Source organism: Diaphorina citri, unplaced genomic scaffold, assembly GCF_000475195.1.
Source record: "Diaphorina citri unplaced genomic scaffold, Diaci psyllid genome assembly version 1.1 scaffold337, whole genome shotgun sequence".
Lineage (NCBI taxonomy): Eukaryota > Metazoa > Arthropoda > Insecta > Hemiptera > Psyllidae > Diaphorina > Diaphorina citri.
In genome coordinates this window covers 97,442-118,997 of record NW_007377772.1, presented here as the reverse complement: position 1 = coordinate 118,997, position 21,556 = coordinate 97,442, and the positions used below count along the sequence as shown (strand labels likewise).

The following is a 21,556-nucleotide window of genomic DNA, read 5'->3' as shown; positions in this document are numbered from 1 at the left end:
GTCGCGGGTCCGATTTCCGCCCGAGGCAAACATTATCCTGAACAGATAAGGTTTAAGATGATGGCGGACTTTGGGCCTTCTTTTCAACAAATTACTCAGATTTATTTATTTACAATTCATAAACAAATCGAACTGCCATTACATAATAGTATAGTGATACTGAAAAGGAATGATTGATTATGTAAGTAGTGGAAGGAGAGGTGAACATGGAAAAAAAAAAATTCAAAGTGATCTTGAAAATCAGGAGTTCCTTGTAATAAATATACAGCACAAATCACAATTATTAAATTAAAATAATAAAAACATTGAAAAGCAAGCTTATTAGGTGTCCATTTTCATCCTAAAAACAAAGGCAAGTAATCAGATTGTATTCGCGAGTAAATGATTTCACCTTTTTAAAATACCTATGTACGTACTTACTTAAAATACCTATCATAAATGTATTTTATCATCAACCTATGAATAATAAATAATAAAATTTGAACTTGTAAAAATCTCAAAAGCAAGTTCATGGCTATAAATCACAGGAGTTGGGGAAACTGTACTAAAATTATTTACAGGTTCAACTTGATTCAAAATAATTTGAATGTGTGTACCACCTATACAACTTAGCAACCTTTTAGTTTTAAATTTAAAACACATTCAAAATTATTTACAAACTTTTGATAAAGTAGACCTAACACAACTGGGTACGGTACTGATGAGTACTAATACTGTGGGTTTCATTAATGTTTAATTTTTTTGTTGAAATCAGCTTCCAGGCAAGCTATTTCAAACAAGTATATGGACTAGATAGAGTGTACAATTTTCGGGGCAAAAAATTATTAAATGTTGGAGTCTTTCAAAAAAAAAAAAAAAATATGGGATTGAACGAACGAAAAAAAGTTTTAAAATTCACGCCAGAGGGACCTATTGCCAAGTTTTTCTTCTAGTACATTTAAATAAGACACAAAATGGGGGTAATAAGAAAGAAATTTGTACCAACTAGAATCCACACTCGTACAAGTAGGTATAACTAACTATTACTCATCACAATGATAACAATGTAGGTATAGGGTAGGTGTAGGTAATATCGTCATTAATAGAGAATCTGGGGTTTTTTTTTTTTTTTTTTTTTTTTTCTTCTTTTTTTACTTTTTCATAAATAACTCGAAAACCATTAAAAACACGAAAAATTGTGTCGTTTAAAAGCATTTTAAACCTTAAGATTTAGACTTCAAGTAGGTCTTTTCGAGAAATTTGTAGTGGAATCTTACCTAAGTGTGAATATCGCCGTAGAAGATCTTCAGCCTCTGCCCTCCCTCCTGAGAGACGTCCGTGGAACCATTTCTCTCCAAAGTGGAGCTCGTCATTAGGAACACCCTGTAAATAGAATAGAATATACCGTGTGTATAGGAACATCCTATAATTAGAAGACAACTCAAACTCAAGTTTGTATGGCACATTTTTCCTGGGCAAACTATGCTATCAAGTTATAGGGTAAGTGTACCATTATTCGCCCACCTAAAAAACGTACCATTTATTGGCCCACCTGTACAATACGCCACATAAGTCTGAACTGGACGAACTTTTTCAAGATCCAATTTCATCAAAAGAAAGGGCTTAAGTAAGTAAGTAAGAAAGAAAGACTGCTATCGAACCAGTGCTATTCAAAAACTGTAGTCATAAAAACAAAAATTAGAAAAATAAATGTGGGCAGGTGGGCCAATAAATGGTACGTTTTTTAGGTGGGCGAATAAATGGTACACTTACCCTACCTACAACATGATTAAATCAACCGACCTCCCAGAAAATATTAATAAACCCTAGGAATGTTTAGAAATAATATTGAGGATTATCAGCATCCCGAGAGAACCCTCATCAATTATCTCTTCTGAGATTAAAAATAGACGTCCTCAGTCACGTAGAGAAAGAAGTTGGGATGATGAATGAGATGAGGTAGAGAGACGCGATAAAGAATTTTAGTGGAGTTCTTAGGTTTGGAGATGAACGAGTAAATCTTGTTTAGCGGAGATGAAACCCGCCTCAGCGGTGTAATGGTTAGACCCGTAGACTTCGGACCTAGAGGTTGGTGGTTCGAGTCCAGGCCAAGTCATAAAATTTAGCTTGGTGTATTGATTGGGGCACTGGGGGATGAAATTTGTGTTATTCATGCTTGATACGATTAAGAAAATTCCTGTTTCTTTATCGAAAATATATTGGGAAAAAAACCTTTCATATGTAAAATTTCTGAAATAATATCCGGTAAACTTGACATGGGAAAAACATCCAGTAAAAGAATGAATAAAACATTTCACAAGTGTTCAAAACAAGTTAACTACATGTCTACCCATTCTACTGAAGGAAAGGGTACATATTTCGGTCTCTTCAAACAGACGCCACAGGGGTTTGGGGTCTACAATGCCCCGGGGCAAAACCCACCCCTCATCCTTCCCGTCTCTTATTAAGTAGTCAGAGGTTTACCTATCACTAGGGGGTTGAACCAGGAACCTCTTGGGTGTAGTAGGACAGAGGATAACCTCAGTGTATTGAGGTATTTTTGGAAGGGGGTGTTCGCAGAACAAATTGAGGTCTAATTTTGTTTCTGAGGTCTAACTAGATGATTTTGCATTTAGCTGATTTGGTGCCTTCGGGGACTCTTCTTCTTAAGTATATGTAGGAATGTAGGTGACTGACTTGCCATTTGAGGGAAAAAGAAAAGGGTGCCTAATTATGTATGGGAAAGACGAAGAGGTTGTAAGGCAACGGATAGAGACCAATTTTAAAAGCTGATATACAAAACTTGAAAACTTCAAAGATAAAATGAATGAAATCATTCAAGAGTACCTTTCTTGGTCAATATTTACTGTCAGGGACTTCACAGACCTGAAGAGGGAACACCATCATCACACATTCTTTCATTTCTCTGATGTGTTTTGTGTAAAGATTAAATTCGGTGAATCAACAGTTTGATAGAGATTATAAGAATGGGAAGATCAGAACTTTTGATCCGGGAAGAAAAAAATCATAAAAAATAAATCGATAAAGGGTGAAAGAATGTTTCGGATTACTGTAACTTGTTTCAAGGTTTTGACAGCTAAACGTTTTACCAGTTGGTGGTGGATTCAAAAATATTGACATTTTTGAATTCACTGAAATTTGCCATTTAAACGTCTGAATTTAAAGCGACATTATGCGATGAAGAACATTTTAGCTGGAATAGAATACCTACCTTTACCTAGTTTACGATTAGATGATTTTGCATTTAGCTGATTTGGTGCCTTCGGGGACTCTTCTTCTTAAGTATATGTAGGAATGTAGGTGACTGACTTGCCATTTAAGGGAAAAAGAAAAGGATGCCTAATTATGTATGGGAAAGACGAAGAGGTTGTAAGGCAACGGATAGAGACCAACTTTAAAAGCTGATATACAAAACTTCAAAGATAAAATGAATGGAATCATTTATCTTTCTTGGTCAATATTTACTGTCAGGAGTGTCAGGGACTTCACAGACCTGAAGAGGGAACACCATCATCACACATTCTTTCTATTCTCTGATGTGTTTTGTGTAAAGATTAAATTCCGTGAATCAACAGTTTGATAGAGATTCTATAAGAATGGGAGGATCAGAACTTTTGATCCGGGAAGAAAAAAATCATAAAAAATAAATCGATAAAGGGTGAAAGAATGTTTCGGATTATTGTAACTTGTTTCGAGGTTTTGACAGCTAGACGTTTTACGAGTTGGTGGTGGATTTAAAAATATTGACATTTTTGAATTCAATGAAATTTGCCATTTAAACGTCTGAATTTAAAGCGACATTATGGGATGAAGAACATTTTAGCTTTAAAAAAAAAAAAAAAAAAAAAAAAAAAAAAAATCGGGCCGAAAAAACGTACCTCTCTCAGTCGCGAAGCGCAGCGGGTAGAATTCTCCCCTCCTGTCTCTCTGCCTCCCTCTTCTTCCTCCTCTCCCTCCCCCTCCTCTTCGCCACTATGCACACAGTCCGTGTAAATCAGGGTCCGCTGTGTGAGAACGAAGAAGTGAGGTCGCCACGTTTTGTCTACCGGGTCCTCGAGGTAGAGCACGCCGTTTTTGACCGTGTTCCGCAGGTCCATGTCTTTGGTGCTGCCTGCGGGATCCGGCATAATCCGGAATTAAGAAGGTAAGTGGTGAGACAACTCTTTGACTCAAATAGTTGTCTATTTGAGTTGTGGCTCAAACAATTTGAGCCACAAGCAGACACAACAATCACAACATATTGAGTACGGGGTGATTTTTTTTTTTTTTTTTTTTCTGTGTCCGTGAGATATGCATGGACATTCAGAAACAATATACATATTATGAACTCCTTTTATTTATAATGTCACCTTAGAATCTTAGATAGAACAACGAAGTGAATTGCAGGCCTAGTTAGATTAGTTGGTAGCGCACCTGCTTTGTAAGCGCGAGGCAGCGGGTTCGATTCTAGCCCGGGGGTGGACTTAATCCTAAACAGATCAGGTTTGTTCTCGGAACGGCTGGCTTTTATCTATCCTGTCCCCCTTTTCTATTCTATTTGGAGACGATAAGACCCAGGCAGTTACACTTCCCTCTAGCAAACCTCTTGGAAAGAGACCACCCAAGGGTGACGTTATTTTGGTCATAAACAAAAATTGGACCACCCATAAACACATTAATTAGTCAAACACGTCATATTTATGGGTATATCCAAATTTACGTCGTCACTGAAGGAGTCTACTCACGAACACCTAACGTGTGAAATGGATTTGGACTCATTAGCTGGCACGTACCACTTTTGGTACGTTGGAACATTTCGGTTCTAAACTCTAGGTCCGTCTTCAGCAAATTCTCATCACTATAATATCATTCGCAAACCCGTCAATTTTTTTAAGAGTTTTGATAGGGGGGGGGACTTTAACTGCTAAGGTGTCATCGTCCCGAAATCGAACAGAGAAGGAAGACAGGATAGGAGAAAACCAGACGGTCCGAGAACAAACCTTATTTGTTTAGGATAAAGTTCGCCCCAGGGCGGGAATCGAACCCGCGACCTAGCGCTCACAAGGCGTGCTAGGTGCTAACCTCCAAGTTAACTAGACTGTTTTAGGGCGGGAATCGAACCCGCGACCTAGCGCTCACAAGGCGTGCTAGGTGCTAACCTCCAAGTTAACTAGACTGTTTTATTTTTATGGGGTTTTTTTTTTTTTTTTTTTTTTTTTTTTTTTTTTTTTTTTTTTTTTCCAAGAGATTTTTACATGAGCATAAAATCAGCCCAACATGAATTATGAGGTTTGAACTATACGTAAGAATAAAATGTAGAATATTTTAATATCTCATTAGAACCACTTGGGGAAAAATCTTACCTGATCCTTCACTATATCTATGTGACAATGTTCTGGACCAAATGATCTGTCGTGTTTCTCTTCGAATCATCAATGTATTCCTCTCGGGTCTTTTCCTTGGGAAGAACAGAGTAACCACTGTACCACGTTCTAGATGGGCAATGGTTTGTTCCATTTCTGGAATAAATCCTGCTATCATCATTTTGAGGTTTTATTTTTTGACTGTTGAAAAAAGAAACAGCTTGTTGGAGGGTCACAATGTTTAATCCACAGGTGGTTTTGATTTGGATTCAACTTTCAACACAGTGTGTAATTTTTGAAGACACTACATACAGTTGAAGTCATATTGACACCTGAAAAAATAGAATTAGGTAGGTATAAATAAATAATAGAATAAGAGATGAGTACCTACTTGTTTAAACAATCTATTTACTTACCTATCAATAAAATATTATTATTATTATTATTATTAAACAATTAAATCAAACTTTATTTACATAATGATGGTAACATATTGTAAAAAAAAGGAAGGAATAAAGAGGAATTTGTTGAAAAAGAGAGGAGGGAGGGTCTGGGAAGAGTAGGGGAAAGAAAAGGGGAATAGTAGAGAAGAAAGAGAGAGGAAAGAAAGAGAAGAAGAAGAAGAAGAAGAAGAAGAAGGGGGGAGTAAAGAATTTTAAACAATTATTCAATTATCCAGGGCAAGCATATATTCTTTTGCCAGTAGCTTGAATGGTAGCCGGCTCTGAAGAACTCTCAACTCGGTCGGAAGCTGATTCCACAATCGTGCAGCATTCACGGTGAAGCTCTTACCCATGAAATCAGTGCGATGGAGTGGAATGTCGAGTAGATGTTGTGAACGTGTATGATGAGAATGTTGACTGTGTAAAGAATGAAATGAGGAATGAAGGTATGATGGCACTGACTCTTCGTTCAAAATTTTCCACAACAGACATATATAAGGTCTGGAGCTCCAGTCTTTTCTCGACAGTCAACCACATTAGGGATCTTCTAGGGTCAGAAACATGGTCATATTTCCTCAACCCGAAGATATAACGTACACAAGCATTTTGGTAAGTTTGAAGTTTACTCAAAAGAGTGCCACTAATATTGCTAAACACTATACCACCGTACTCAATTGTTGGGAAAATAAGAGAAGTACATAAGAGTTTTTTCGTCTTCAAAGGCAAAATTGTCTAAATATCTGAATATTTTTCTGAATATTTTTCTGAATATCTTGATTGAATCAGGAAAAAAAAGGAAATATATTTGTAAACTACAGTTGTTAGTGACTGTCTGTCATCAGAGTTTCTGACTACACATCTGCCTAAAATTAGAGCTCAGGAATGAGCAAATAATGATTATTATAGGCACAGAACTTGGTACCACTTCAGTACCACTTGAAGCAACAAGCATATTAATTTTCTTAATTGATACCAATTAATATGGCCGAGAATATCTTCATCATAAAAACCTTACACATAATTATGACAGATAACAGTCTAATGATATTCTTAGAAAGTGGTGTCTTTCCTTGAAAGAAACTGTTGCACAGATGCTTAGGTATATCTTACTTGGTGCTGATTAAATTCATGGAGCACAAGACTCGAGTGCTATGAGAGCAAATGACAGGAAGTTGAATCTTGGATGTCTAGATTTAATTGAACATGAGAGTCTTCTGAATTAGCACAAAAACCACGTTAAATGGCACTTCTTATCACTTTCGTTTGCCAATTAAATTTAATTTGCATTTTTTACTTTCTATTTCTTTTTCTTTTTTCTGCACTATTTTTTTTTTTTTTATGAATGAAAATTTTTGAGAAAACAGTGTTGCCGAGTTGACAAATCTGAAAAATCCCTCAGGTTTAAAAAAAATCCCTCCTTTTTTTCTTCCTCAGTTAAAACGTAGCTTGAAAATGTAAACAAAAACTAGTGGCGCAAAGATAAAATTAAATTTGAATTTTGGAAAACTTGAACAGTTGAGTAGGAGTTAGGAGTGGTTTTTCCGCTTTTCTTCCCATGAAATTCGTGTCTTGTAATTTGAGGAGATAGAAATTGAACCTACCTAGTAAGTAGATTGCTTGGGCCATCAAAATAATGTTGATATTTGCCTGGATACTGTTCTATTCAAGTTTCAAAGTCCACTGAGGGTTGGCACACTTTCACCGTTCAAAAGATTATCCTAGGTATTAATGGGTGGGGAAGATATGTATAGGGAATAGTATGTATGTTATTTGACCAAACTTCAATAGAGTACATTAAATATCTTTGTATAACTAACTGCCAAGGTTTTTGAGAGTTTTAGGCTCCATTCAACAATGAGTTACCCGCCTCCTTTCATTACAAAGACGGTTCATCCAGATACCCATTTGACTAAAGGTACTCAGGCTCTCAATTTTCATAGCCTTTTCTTTTCCAGTGGACCATTTAACAACTTGTCAACTTTAGTCATCCTCAAGTATCATTTTTCTGATTATATCAAAACCATGTCAATACCAATTCACCCTTTGACTCAAAACCCTACTGCAGCATGGAAAGAGTTATCTGGGAGTCAAAAGGTTATCAAAATAAATGTTCAACCTCCCAAAACACAAGTGGACCCAAAAAAGGTTGGTGCTTGTTAACATTTTATTGAATAATTACGAAGAAAGAAAGGGTAGTGCTTGCTAGCATTTTATTGAATAATTATGAAGAAAGAAAGGGCTTCCATTAAATAAATAATGTAAATATAAATGCAGTTTCTTTGTGTTATTATGTCACAACTTTGGTGCTCACTGCAGCAATAGTAGGATTTTTCCAATATCTCAATATTCCTAAAATCCAATGTTCCTACAATCCACTTGCTCCTATAATTTCCACGTAAGTAAGTAATGATGACAAACACCATCCCCATTTGAAAAGAAGAAGGCCAATAATAATAAGAATATAACTAACATGTAAAATACAATCTATTGTTTCTGGAGAAATTCTTTCAATTTATGTAATTGTTAATTTCCCTCCCCAGGTGCGGGTGGTATGTATGAGTGACACTCATTCGCTCACACCTCACATCCGATTCAACATTCCTGACGGTGACATTTTTATTCATGCTGGTGACTTCACAAGGTGTGGAGGTGAAGAGGAGGTGACCGAATTCAATACATGGATAGGTGAGATGAGACTTGAAAAATCATTCCTTTGCTCTGGGTGTAGATTTCATATTTGTTTGTTGCTATAATGAAATGTTACCGACTGTAGACTTCTGCAGTATTTCCTGTTAAATTAGTGCAACTTTGGTTCTGAATAATGGCTGCAACATACCTTCTTTAAACAGGGCCTAGGGACCTTCTAGATCTAAATAATATGTGGAATCTCTGTGTTAAGTTTGAGTATTTTTGGCCGAAATTTACAGTTCTGAGAAATGTGAACTCTTTCTGAGCTTTTTAAAGTTTTGGTTTAAAATAATGGGCAAACCATGAATTTCTCAAAAACAACATTTCTAAATACCTAGGTACATAAAACTTTGGGTAAGAACATTTCCATATTCTTGCCTATGATTTTCACACCACTCCTATCTTTTGCAGGTAACTTACCCCACAAACACAAGCTGGTCATTGCTGGGAATCACGAGCTCAGTTTCGACCCCACTTTCACTCATCCACTATCCAGCTGTCGATCTCCTTCCAGAACAATGCACCTCATCAACGAAATACCCACCCTAGGTCTTCCTAGGGATTCACTCACCGAGGCTGTCAAAGCGAGGAACATGAGAGATCGACTTACCAATTGTACTTACCTGCAGGACGAGGAACGGATATTGTATGGGATCAAATTCTATGGAACGCCATGGTAAATAAAATCCTATGATACCGTCGTACCACTGTTTTTATTTGTAACAATGAAACAACTGCTACATCACTCTCGTGTTATCTGCGTCGTAGCCTTTCAGATGGATAAAAAGGGACACACACTTTTCATGTAGGTGCTAGTTTAACAGAAGAACACCAGAAATAACCCCATTGACATAGCTGCAATCGAATAACGAGTACAAAATTTCGTACTTGGTGGGCATCGAACCCGGGACCTTCTACATGGTAACCAAGCACGTTGGAAACCAATCCAAGCATTTGGGGTAACCACATTAGTTTATTCTTTTAATACAAATTTTCATCAGTAAGTGGTTTCTTCTAATTAAATTGATCCCAAGGGCAAGGTAAACCTAGACTCTTGACAAATGGAGTTTGACTTAAGGCATGTGATGGGTTCCACTTTCCAATCCATTCGACCCCAAAGTTTAATGAACTGTTTCGTCCTTCTTCAGGCAACCAGAGTTTTGCAAGTGGGCGTTCAACGTGCCAAGAGGCGAGGCCTGTCTGTCCAAATGGCAGGACATACCTGCCGACACCGACGTTCTGATAAGTCACACGCCGCCTATAGGTCACGGAGACCTGTGCTGTACAGGGTTAAGAGCCGGCTGTGTCGAACTGTTGACCACGGTGCAACAACGGGTTAAACCCAAGTATCATGTGTTTGGTCATGTTCATGAGGGTAAGTTCATTTGTTTGTTTGTTGTTAGTGTTTATTATTATTATTTTATTTTTCTTTAAAAAAATGATAGAGAGAACTGATCTCTCCCATGTTACAGGCTACGGCATAACTTCGGACGGCAGAATCATCTTCATCAACGCATCTACCTGTGATCTCAACTACCTTCCTACCAATCCACCTATAGTGTTTGATATTGCCCTGCCTCCGGGTGTCACCAAAGACTAGAAGCTCCTCCCACTGGGAATGGGAACCTCCTATTGGCTGATTGAAGGGGGAGAAACCCCCTTCCCCTCCCACTGGGGAAGAATCTGTCTTCCCATTGGACAAGGGAGAGGGAGGGCGTGGTTTATCTTCGTGTACATTCCATTGGTACGCGGGACACAGAGTAAGGTGCTCTTCTACAGGTATGCTTACTTTTCAAGAATTTCTGTTTGTTTCGCTGAGACATGTAGGTATCTTACGTTACCTAACCAGACAGTTAAAAATTGTACACTATCTAGTCCATATACTTGTTTGAAATAGCTTGCCTGGAAGCTGATTTCAACAAAAAAATTAAACATTAATGAATCCCACAGTATTAGTACTCATCAGTACCGTACCCAGTTGTGTTAGGTCTACTTTATCAAAAGTTTGTAAATAATTTTGAATGTGTTTTAAATTTAAATTTAAAACTAAAAGGTTGCTAAGTTGTATAGGTGGTACACACATTCAAATTATTTTGAATCAAGTTGAACCTGTAAATAGTTTTAGTAGATACAGTTTCCCCAACTCCTGTGATTTATAGCCATGAACTTGCTTTTGAGATTTTTACAAGTTCAAATTTTATTATTTATTATTCATAGGTTGACGATAAAATACATTTATGATGGGTATTTTAAGTAAGTACGTACATAGGTATTTTAAAAAGGTGAAACTCGCGAATACAATCTGATTACTTGCCTTTGTTTTTAGGACGAAAATAGATACCTAATAAGCTTGCTTTTCAATGTTTTTATTATTTTAATTTAATAATTGTGATTTGTGCTGTATAGTTATTACAAGGAACTCCTGATTTTCAACACTTCGAATTTTCTTTTCCATGTTCACCTCTCCTTCCACTACATAATCAATCATTCCTTTTCAGTATCACTATACTATTATGTAATGGCAGTTCGATTTGTTTATGAATTGTAAATAAATAAATCTGAGTATTTTGTTGAAAAAAAGGCCCAAAGTCCGCCATCATCTTAAACCTTATCTGTTCAGGATAATGTTTGCCTCGGGCGGAAATCGGACCCGCGACCTAGCGCTTAGGTTACCGTCCAAGCTAACTTAGGTTACCGTCCAAGCTAACTTAGGTTACCGTCCAAGCTAACTTAGGTTACCGTCCGAGCTAACTAGGCTGTCAATTCTTATCCAAACTGAACGAATGTTCTCGCGCCACAATACCCTCCTGTTTTAACCGTAACAGCAGGGGCCTATACACGTCAGGCGTCAGAGGCAACACCATCCCCTTCGTTTGAATCTCCCCCTCCAGTATCATTTTGGCGGCAATGGCGGCTGGTAGGCCGACAGTTTTCGCCATGGCTGTAGTACCGTTAGGTTGGCCGTAGACAACGAGGGAGATGGACTTTCGCTCGCGACTCCTGTTGGGCCAGAGGATGTCGATGTCGTGACGAAGAACTCCCCCTCCAGTATCATTTTGGCGGCAATGGCGGCTGGTAGGCCGACAGTTTTCGCCATGGCTGTAGTACCGTTAGGTTGGCCGTAGACTACGAGGGAGATGGACTTTCGCTCGCGACTCCTGTTGGGCCATAGGATGTCGATGTCGTGACGAAGAACGATGACGTCACGGTCTCCGTCATCTGGAAAATATTGTTGGTTTAGGTTTTATTTTTAGCTTTTTCATGCCAAAAGAATAAAGAAATAGATTATGTACATTACATTACATTGAAATGGGGGTCTTTTCTGACGAAATTCCCTTGTGCGGAGTCCAGTATATAGGACTATTGCACCCATGCCCTAAAGAAATAACCCTTCGCGATTCATGGCGTAAAGATGTGTCCAAACATAGTCGACCAACGTCGATTGATATCTATGTTGTCAAGGCAGTGTGGACGGTTCAGACGACATCAATCTATGACCGGTCGACGATGTATGGACACACCTTAACAAACTAACCTCTGGTCTAACATGTCATGTTGATCAACTTTTAGTTGTGCTCAGCCGGCGTTAACATTCAAAATTGATTTATAGTATTTATAGTGTAACGTCATCGAGTCAACATTACAACCTTACTTTGTCGAATGATTCTGGGACCTCTGGTCAAAAACTTACCCAGAACCAGTTTCTGTCGTAAGAAATGCGACAAGGTGTCTATGGGTGTGTTCTGTTTCTGCACGATAATATCATCATTGAGAAGTCCCAACGCTTCCAGAGCTTCCAGTCCAGTGTTGCCAACTTTGTCCGCCACAATGTTTTTCAGGTTTTCGTAGAAAATGTCCGAGGTCGATAGTCCGAGCAGAGTGCACACAAGTTCTCTCTGCAAGTTTATAAAGGAAGAATTGAATGGACAGAATAATACAGTCCTTCTCTCTTCGATTTTGAGACGATAAGACCCTAGCAGTTAAAGTTCCCTCTGTCAAACCTCTGAAATTTGAATCCGCACCCTTCTGATTACTACGCAAGAGCACTATGAATTAATCTTTAAGCTGCCTGACCACTGAGTATCCGAGGTACCTACTTAAAATCTATCGTTGATGAACTACTCAAGTACTCACTCATAGGGTACCTAATTCCTGGAGTACTCACTCATAGGGTACCTAATTCCTGGAGTACTCACTCACAGAGTAATTACTTACTCATAAGGTAATTCCTGGAAGATTTCCTGGGCACCTTGCGACACATTCCCAGAGCCTGTGAACACAATAGTGAGAGGTCCAATGGATTTGGGCATGTTGCCCAGAGATATCTCGTAGCCGGCATCCCGGATAGCTTGCCGAGCCATCATTGAGTTGCGGTAGTTGTGTGCCGGACCAATGTGCTGAAATCACAACATTCATAACTGGTTTGGTGTTCTCTTACTCCATGCGAAGCATTACTTTAGTATTAGTAGGCTTTGGAAATGTAACCAGGACTGTGGAGGTCCAAATTACAACAGTGCGCAGGCACATGGCCATTTGTGGAATCAAGTTCGAACAAATGAATTGATCCAGTTCGGAGCCTTTTTCTTTGATTTTGATAAAGGAAAAATACACTGTCATCAAGTGTTTTGCATCACCTGTTCTCTAACGTGAATATTTTCGCGTCAACAGATTATCTAATTGATGTTTATGGGTTTCCCCGTTTAAGAACTCCTCCGAATTGAAAAGTTGAGAGTTTACTAACACTAACCAAGCAGTACTTAGCTTAATCCATACACAAAAAGCGCACTCCGAGGCTTAGGTGTAGGGACTGTAGGAGCGAATAGCCCTAAATGCGTTAATCTCCTACGAAGCTGGACTTACCATGAACGGTGTATGATGGCCAAGAGCCAGCAGCCTCAGGCCCAATCCGTGCAGAATATTGACCATCCCCGCCACTCCCGCGTATTTACCGAAAGCCACCACTCGATTGCCTTCATCATCCACCAACTTCTCGTAGTCCACGAGACGAATGTTCTGAGGGAGTAGGAAAAGAAACGTTTAAAGGTAGAAACACACTTCGATCACGTCACGTCGCTTCACGTGACGTGTGATGGTATGGCAGGCAGTGTGGACGGTTCAGACGACATCAATCTATGACCGGTCGACGATGTATGGACACACCTTAACAAACTAACCTCTGGTCTAACATGTCATGTTGATCAACTTTTAGTTGTGCTCAGCCGGCGTTAACATTCAAAATTGATCTATAGTATTTATAGTGTAACGTCATCGAGTCAACATTACAACCTTACTTTGTAGAATGATTCTGGGACCTCTGGTCAAAAACTTACCCAGAACCAGTTTCTGTCGTAAGAAATGTGACAAAGTGTCTATGGGTGTGTTCTGTTTCTGCACGATAATATCATCATTGAGAAGTCCCAACGCTTCCAGAGCTTCCAGTCCAGTGTTGCCAACTTTGTCCGCCACAATGTTCTTCAAGTTTTCGTAGAAAATGTCCGAGGTGGATAGGCCGAGCAGAGTGCACACAAGTTCTCTCTGCAAGTTTATAAACGACGAATTGAATGGACAGATAATACAGTCCTTCTCTCTTCGATTTTGAGACGATAAGACCCTAGCAGTTAAAGTTCCCTGTGTCAAACCTCTTAAAAAAATGGGTATTCATGAAATAAATTGCTACACTTGGCAACAGAAACAAAATGAAGAAAAAGCTTTGAACCATCTACAAGGCCGACGAATAGAACACTGGGAAAATTTCATTTTGTGGAGAAAAAAAACTTATTAACTAGGAAAGACCTCCACACAATTGTTCCGGATTGCCACCAACAAAATAATCATAGCCAGGATGATCGCCAACTTTCGGACCGGACATGCACCCTAAGAACAAGAACTAGGAGTTTATAGACTGTAATTTACCGGATAAAATCTGGATAAAAGTTCCCGCGGAAGATTCGTGTCCACCTTTCTTCTAGGAGAGGAGCAATATTCCCAAGTCCTTTAGATAGAAGTTCTCATAAAAAAAGGTCCATCTTTTTCTACGAGACGTGAATGATCCCTAATAAGAAGTATTTCAACTCACCCAACATATCTCCGGCCCACTTGGATGTAAAGCCGGATGCTCCTTCAAGTCCAGTAGTCCCAGTTTCTGTATCGCCTGCATAGCGTCCACAAAGCCACGATAGCGCAGTGTGCCTCTCACCACAGTATGAGCTTCGGCAGCTATGTTGTACAACTGGGCGTACCGGAGACTGTCCCGGTTGGCGAAACCTGAGGACCAAATGATCAAATGTAATATGCTAGGAGTAGGTAATGATAAAGTAGAGTTTACTAGTAGTTTGACTGACTATAGACCTCGATAAAAGGGTCTCTATGTTTGCTAAATATCAAATACCCGGAACTATAATAGACTCTTGAGTGGAAGGTAATCACCAGGTGAGGTTAACGCCGGAGGCGTTTTCTACCACTTAACCCTTAGAGCTCTATTATTATGTGGTCAAAATCTCAAACAAATGAAGATACAATTCCATGCCTCGGCTGGGATCGAACCTACGCCCTCCTGTTTACCAGGCGAACGTAGGCGAACGTGACCACTAGATCTAATGTCTTTGGATCAGTAAAATAGTATCAAACAAGAGGAGAAAATTAACAACTGCAAAGAGAAACGTTATGTCTGCCTTGGTAGGTATAGGAAGAAGAAACTCATTAGGTACCTTCGAAGGAAAACCCGGGTAGGAAGTCCAAAGGTCGGGCAGTTCTCATCAGCTCTCCTCCAGCGGGAATGTCCACCACTTGAGAGTTCTGTAGATACTTGGCACTGCTTAGGGTGTTTAGCAGCACACCCCGTGGTGACCAGGAGAACTTGTATCTGAAACGAGAAGCAAGGAAGAGATAGTTAACTGGTTAGCCTCATCATAATGTCTACGACTGATAAGTTGATAACTAACTTCGTTGGCAAAAACTGTCAAAAATATAAAGTTTGAAAGGACCCAAACACTCAAAGGAACGCTCAACAAACACAGTCCCATGACTTATAGGTCTGAACTTTCGTCACAATTATTTTCTTTCAAACCTTGGAAATTTCGATCTAACCACTCATCTTTATTAAAATTGAGTGTTTTCCTTATGTGGCTTATTGAAGACTATGCCATTGAAGGAGACTCTGCTATAGCACTTTGAATGATTGATTGATTGATTACAACTCACCTCAATGGATTTTCCGAACACTCAGGAGCGGGCAGCCCGCCACAATAGGACACGAAAGATTCCACTTTGCCTCCGTTCAGGTGGGCCGCATCAATACATTCCATGGCTAAGAGGTGATCAATACCCGGGTCAAGTCCTACCTGTCAAAGAAAAGAATAGAAAGGAATTTGTACTGTGCCAAGCAGGATGGTCACAGGAATGGCCGTTCCTCGATCAATAGCTACCTACACCTCGCTAAAATGACTTGACTTGGACTTCAACCACCAACCTTCAGATTTCAAATCTGAGTCCACCCTGCTAACCTAATCACTACAACGGTGTAGGAAGGTAGATATCCTACACTGGAATGTAACCGCCCTGGAGGTAGCATCCATTGAAATAATAATTTTTGCTCTTAGTACTACGCGGTTTCAAGTCGTCGCTTCTCTCATCGTCACTCCCCTCTATCTGCTCGATTTCCGATTCTCTATGAGCAATGTTCTCCACTCCACTCTGTTTTTAGCCGTGAAAGATCAAAGTACCAAGGAAAGGTCTTCACGCCAGTTTTTTTTTACCTCGTTGAGAACAGTAATTCCAGCGCTCGCCGCTCGTTCATGAAGCGCCATCATCTCTGGTGACAAATACGAAGCTGTCACCAGGTTCTTCCCGTGCTGAATACAGAACTCCGCTACATGATGGTGCAGATTGTATGGTAGGAGAGACACGACTAGATCCGCCGACCGCACCAGGCCGCTGAGGTTGTCGGATCCGCCATTGTTGACGTCGATGAGCGTCGCTTCTACGCGCCCAAATTCGTTGGTCACCTAAAAAACAAATTAAGTGTCGATGAATGGCGTCTGTTTGAACAATTTGGACAACAAATTAAGGGTCGAAATACTGAAAATCGGAGTCTTTAATATCTTGAGGGATTTGATTTTTCAATGAAAAATCGCTGAAGTCATTTGGAAATAATATCAAAGGCCCCGCTCGTTAAAAAGGGGAAAAAATCCTCATGATTTTGTACTAAGAGGCCACCGAAATGACTCAAATAATTTCTCACCTCTATCAATTCCCATCAGCCTATCCGACGAATATTGGTACTCCAACCTAAGTCAATAGAGCATCCTGTACGCTGGAGCTATAAGGAACCATACCTTATCAATATCTTCCTTGAGCAAAGAGCCGAGGGTAATATGAATGTTCTCATCTCTGTGCAGATATTCAATGAGAGGTCTCGACACATAGCCCGCTCCTAACAGCAGAACATTCCGTGACTCCTCAGTCTGTATGTCCGCCTTGTGACGACTTTTTACGGACTGCTGTCTGAGGTCCTCGATGTATTTGAACTTGGGTGTAAGCTCTCCGTTGCTGGCGATGATGGCAGCTTGGACGGCGGGCGAAAAGTTGTGCTCCTCGATCGGTTTACTGGCGTCTGATTGGACAAAGGAAATAAATTTGTCCTTTTGCTGATTGCAACAATAGAAGATGATTTTATCATTTTAATTAACTATTAGTTCAGTGATTTGTGGATCTAAAAGCAAAAAGCACTATGAATAAAAATGCTATCAAACACAACTAACTGGTTACGTTTAATCAGTAGCCTCACGTGTGCAATGAAGAAACTAACGAAGAAACTAACGAACACCGCTACATGATGGTGCAGATTGTATGGTAGGAGAGACACGACTAGATCCGCCGACCGCACCAGGCCGCTGAGGTTGTCGGATCCGCCGTTGTTGACGTCGATGAGCGTCGCTTCTACGCGCCCGAATTCGTTGGTCACCTAAAAAACAAATTAAGTGTCGATGAATGGCGTCTGTTTGGACAATTTCGACAACAAATTAAGGGTCGAAATACTGAAAATCAAAGTCTTTAATATCTTGAGGGATTTAATTTTTCAATGAAAAATCGCTGAAGTCATTTGAAAATAATATCAAAGGCCCCGCTCGTTAAAAAGGGGAAAAAATCCTCATGATTTTGTACTAAGAGGCCACTGAAATGACTCAAATAATTTCTCACCTCTATTAATTCCCATCAGCCTATCCGACGAGTATTGGTACTCCAACCTAAGTCAATAGAGCATCCTGTACGCTGCAGCTATTAGGGAACCATACCTTGTCAATATCTTCCTTGAGCAAAGAGCCGAGGGTAATATGAATGTTCTCATCTCGGTGTAAATATTCAATGAGAGGTCTCGACACATAGCCCGCTCCTAACAGCAGAACATTCCGTGACTCCTCAGTCTGTATGTCTGCCTTGTGACGACTTTTTACGGACTGCTGTCTGAGGTCCTCGATATATTTGAACTTGGGTGTGAGCTCTCCGTTGCTGGCGATGATGGCAGCTTGGACGGCGGGCGAAAAGTTGTGCTCCTCGATCGGTTTACTGGCGTCTGATTGGACAAAGGAAATAAATTTGTTCTTTTGCTGATTGCAACAATAAAAGATGATTTTCTCATTTTAATCAACTAGCAATTTAGTGATTTGTTGATCCAAAAGCAAAAATACTATGAATAGAAATACTATCAAACACAACGTGTTACTCAGTAGAATCACCTGTGCAATGACCTACGCCACAAGATCTCACCTGATTGGAGAATGTCCAGAGCGTACGGGAACACAAGGTTGCCGAAAAAGTCCGTCGCTTCCATGGGCAGCTGCGTGGGCATGTTGTCTATAGAGCACACCAGAACTCCTGGGCCTTTGAAACTCTTCGTGTCCTTGTTACTGTCTGCATCGTATAGGCAGAATGGCGTGTCTATGGTGGTACACTCGTTCATGAACTCAATAGAACCGCCAGGATCTGCGGAAATGTCACAGATACCCAGCAAGCGGTGCGGTAACGGAGGTGCGCCATCGGATGTCGGCAGCCAAGGCATGTGATTCGGCCGCAGCAGGTTCTTCGCGTCCGGTAGCGTTAGAAGTTTCGGACTCCCTACTGCCCAATAGATGCCGTTGATGATGATAGACGCATACGGAGCGATCTTGGACGCAAACAGAGATCGGTAGAGCGATGGATTTTCGTTGTATTCCTGATAATCGTAGCCACCTCCCTTGATGCGCTCGAGGTAGTTGCGTCGCCGCACCTCGCATGCGTAGATCTTCGTGTTGGATCCGTGCTCGGCCACTTTCTGAAGCATTTCCGGCGGGACGTATCTGTTCAAGGGTAACAAAAAATGAGTGATTTTAGACGTTCGCAAACTACTGCGTTTGCCTACTCTACTATCATTAGTGTGACCAATTTCTCAAATGATTTAAGATAGAGTATTAGAGTCCCACCATGCTGGAATGAAATTTGAATCCGCACCCTTCTGATTACTACGCTAGAGCAACTACTGCGTTTGCCTACTCTACTATCATTAGTGTGACCAATTTCTCAAATAATTTAAGATAGAGTATTGAGTCCCACCATGCTGGAGTGAAATTTGAATCCGCACCCTTCTGATTACTACGCAAGAGCACTATGAATTAATCTTTAAGCTGCCTGACCACTGAGTATCCGAGGTACCTACTTAAAATCTATCGTTGATGAACTACTCAAGTACTCACTCATAGGGTACCTAATTCCTGGAGTACTCACTCACAGAGTAATTACTTACTCATAAGGTAATTCCTGGAAGATTTCCTGGGCACCTTGCGACACATTCCCAGAGCCTGTGAACACAATAGTGAGAGGTCCAATGGATTTGGGCATGTTGCCCAGAGATATCTCGTAGCCGGCATCCCGGATAGCTTGCCGAGCCATCATTGAGTTGCGGTAGTTGTGTGCCGGACCAATGTGCTGAAATCACAACATTCATACCTTGGTTTGGTGTTCTTACTCCATGCGAAGCATTACTTTAGTATTAGTAGGCTTTGGAAACGTAACCAGGACTGTGGAGGTCCAAATTACAACAGTGCGCAGGCACATGGCCATTTGTGAAATCAAGCTCGAACAAATGAATTGATCCAGTTCGGAGCCTTTTTCTTTGATTTTGATAAAGGAAAAACACACTGTCATCAGGTGTTTTGCATCACCTGTTCTCTAACGTGAATATTTTCGCGTCAACAGATTATCTAATTGATGCTTATCGTTTTCCCCGTTTAAGAACTCCTCCGAATTGAAAAGTTGAGAGTTTACTAACACTAACCAAACAGTACTTAGCTTAATCCATACACAAAAAGCGCACTCCGAGGGTTAGGTGTAGGGACTGTAGGAGCAAATAGCCCTAAGGATGCGTTAATCTCCTACGAAGCTTGACCTACCATGAACGGTGTATGATGGCCAAGAGCCAGCAGCCTCAGGCCCAATCCGTGCAGAATATTGACCATCCCCGCCACACCCGCGTATTTACCGAAAGCCACCACTCGATTGCCTTCATCATCCACCAACTTCTCGTAGTCCACGAGACGAATGTTCTGAGGGAGTAGGAAAAGAAACGTTTAAAGGTAGAAACACACTTCGATCACGTCACGTCGCTTCACGTGACGTGTGATGGTATGGCTGTCCAGAACAAAAGTACCTACAACATTATAGGAAAACTTTGCACTACATCTTTCTGACTCCCCATGACTTCACGTGACGTGACGTGGTTGGGTGTAATATGAGAAGACTGTTAGCTTGTCCCCGAATGGAAGGTCAAACTCCGTCGCTAAAAGTAATAGCAGTTATACAGTGACGTCAAACTACTATAAAAAAAATACTGTTGGTAAATTTGTTTTATTTTGTCCTTCCCTGTGGGGAAAAAATACCGTTAGTAAAGTTGCTCTCTCTCTCCCTTTCTTTTTGAAGGGGTTCAGTTCACTGACGCCCCCTTTTCTCTTTTAAGGTCTGAGGCTTAGGTGAAGGGGCTAGAGAGCCCCAAAGGATGGGTTGAGCTTCTCCTTTAAGGACTCTCACCTTCTGTAATATAGCGTCCAGGAGGGGCATGTTGGTCTCCTGAGCCTTGATGGTGTGTGAGAACATACAGTAGGTCTTGTTCGGCAACAGAAGATCCACAGGGACTTGTTTGACACCGAAAATGATGCTGGCTTCGGAGATGTCCTCTTGAATGATTGCTCCGGCGTTGGCGTATGCCTGTGAGGACAACGAAATGGGCAAATGAGTTTATTGATAAGGATTAGAGGTCATTATCATTATGAATTACTTCCAGTGAAGCTGAAAGGCTCTTCACAAGGCTCTTGTGAAGCATACACGGTTACACGGTACTCTGGCAATGTCATCACTGGTTGCAACATGTTCTAAAACGCTACTCAATTGTACTCACAAGGCTGAGGTTTTTTGCATTACAACCATTCGGAGATAGAGGTTGCTTTAGTAATTTAGTATGTATATTATGTATAAGACCAGCCACTCACTATCAGGGTGACCTGACAGGTACACCTGATAAGGTCCGCCTGTCAGGTCTACCTGATACCTGATGAGCACAAACACTATGAGGTAGATCTGACTGTTACGATTGTAAAGGTCCGCCTGTCAGGTCTAAGCGACAGTGAGTGGCTGGCCTTACAAGCGTAAGTGGATTTGGTGTTAGCACTTACCTGAACAGGATAAGCTCTCCTATTGGACGGCTGAACTATCACCTTCACACCAGACCTCACCAGTCGCTTCACATTAGAGGGAGCAAGCGCTGCTCTTCGCTCCCACACAGATTGGTCCTCACGCCGAATAGCGATCACTTTGCCAGTCTGAAAATAAGAGGAAGACACCGTTTAGCGCGGTAGCGCTCCGCCCCGCCAAGTCAAGAAAGTTTGACAGCGCTACTAAAGATATTATACGCCATACTTCCTTAGCGGCCATAGCACGTTTAATTCCCCAGTTCGCAATGAATCACTGAAGTTAAGCAACGTTGTGCCTGGTTAGTAGGTATCCATTCACAGGGTCATTGGGTCACGTATAGGTACCCAAATTTTAGTTTATTTAGCG

At 40.6% G+C, this 21,556-nt stretch overlaps 3 protein-coding genes and 1 long non-coding RNA gene across 4 annotated transcripts; 1 reads left to right on the top strand and 3 right to left on the bottom strand.

Annotated features, from left to right (window-relative positions):
- Window positions 1-335: 335 nt before the first annotated feature.
- Window positions 336-4,142, bottom strand: LOC103507717 (1-phosphatidylinositol 4,5-bisphosphate phosphodiesterase gamma-1-like). The gene is made up of 3 exons (XM_008472218.2): window positions 3,879-4,142; window positions 1,257-1,362; window positions 336-340 (listed from the first exon to the last, which is right to left on the bottom strand). The coding sequence occupies exons 1-3, from the start codon at window positions 4,125-4,127 to the stop codon at window positions 336-338; spliced, it is 360 nt and encodes a 119-aa protein (XP_008470440.1). The 5' UTR covers window positions 4,128-4,142.
- Window positions 4,143-5,598: 1,456 nt separating this feature from the next.
- LOC113466812 lies at window positions 5,599-7,136 on the bottom strand. Its single transcript, XR_003391098.1, has 2 exons — window positions 6,896-7,136; window positions 5,599-5,674 (listed from the first exon to the last, which is right to left on the bottom strand). It is a non-coding gene; the product is annotated as an uncharacterized LOC113466812 (long non-coding RNA).
- Window positions 7,137-7,286: 150 nt separating this feature from the next.
- On the top strand, window positions 7,287-10,422 carry LOC103507709 (UPF0046 protein C25E10.12). The gene is made up of 6 exons (XM_008472210.2): window positions 7,287-7,389; window positions 7,741-7,930; window positions 8,326-8,470; window positions 8,885-9,149; window positions 9,622-9,848; window positions 9,946-10,422. The coding sequence occupies exons 2-6, from the start codon at window positions 7,808-7,810 to the stop codon at window positions 10,071-10,073; spliced, it is 888 nt and encodes a 295-aa protein (XP_008470432.1). The 5' UTR covers window positions 7,287-7,389; window positions 7,741-7,807; the 3' UTR covers window positions 10,074-10,422.
- Window positions 10,043-21,430, bottom strand: LOC103507716 (alpha-aminoadipic semialdehyde synthase, mitochondrial). Its single transcript, XM_026822505.1, has 15 exons — window positions 21,416-21,430; window positions 21,172-21,318; window positions 20,531-20,707; window positions 19,897-20,049; window positions 19,251-19,432; window positions 18,239-18,807; window positions 17,767-18,044; window positions 16,228-16,476; window positions 15,674-15,813; window positions 15,181-15,335; window positions 14,550-14,737; window positions 13,804-14,008; window positions 11,655-11,692; window positions 11,203-11,496; window positions 10,043-11,136 (listed from the first exon to the last, which is right to left on the bottom strand). The coding sequence occupies exons 1-14, from the start codon at window positions 21,428-21,430 to the stop codon at window positions 11,233-11,235; spliced, it is 2,760 nt and encodes a 919-aa protein (XP_026678306.1). The 3' UTR covers window positions 10,043-11,136; window positions 11,203-11,232.
- Between the last annotated feature and the right edge of the window lie 126 nt (window positions 21,431-21,556).

Excerpts from the sequence above, each read along its gene's own strand:
- LOC103507709 (XM_008472210.2), top strand. The coding sequence starts at position 7,808 with ATGTCAATACCAATTCACCCTTTGACTCAAAACCCTACTGCAGCATGG. Across the intron at positions 8,471-8,884 it reads CGAATTCAATACATGGATAG|GTAACTTACCCCACAAACAC; the intron begins GTGAGATGAGAC and ends TATCTTTTGCAG. Across the intron at positions 9,849-9,945 it reads GTTTGGTCATGTTCATGAGG|GCTACGGCATAACTTCGGAC; the intron begins GTAAGTTCATTT and ends CCCATGTTACAG.
- LOC103507717 (XM_008472218.2), bottom strand. The coding sequence starts at position 4,127 with ATGCCGGATCCCGCAGGCAGCACCAAAGACATGGACCTGCGGAACACG. Across the intron at positions 1,363-3,878 it reads GCGCTTCGCGACTGAGAGAG|GGTGTTCCTAATGACGAGCT; the intron begins GTACGTTTTTTC and ends TTCTATTTACAG.
- LOC103507716 (XM_026822505.1), bottom strand. Across the intron at positions 20,050-20,530 it reads TGGACGCTATATTACAGAAG|AACATTCGTCTCGTGGACTA; the intron begins GTGAGAGTCCTT and ends CTACTCCCTCAG. Across the intron at positions 15,336-15,673 it reads TGTTCGGAAAATCCATTGAG|ATACAAGTTCTCCTGGTCAC; the intron begins GTGAGTTGTAAT and ends TTCTCGTTTCAG.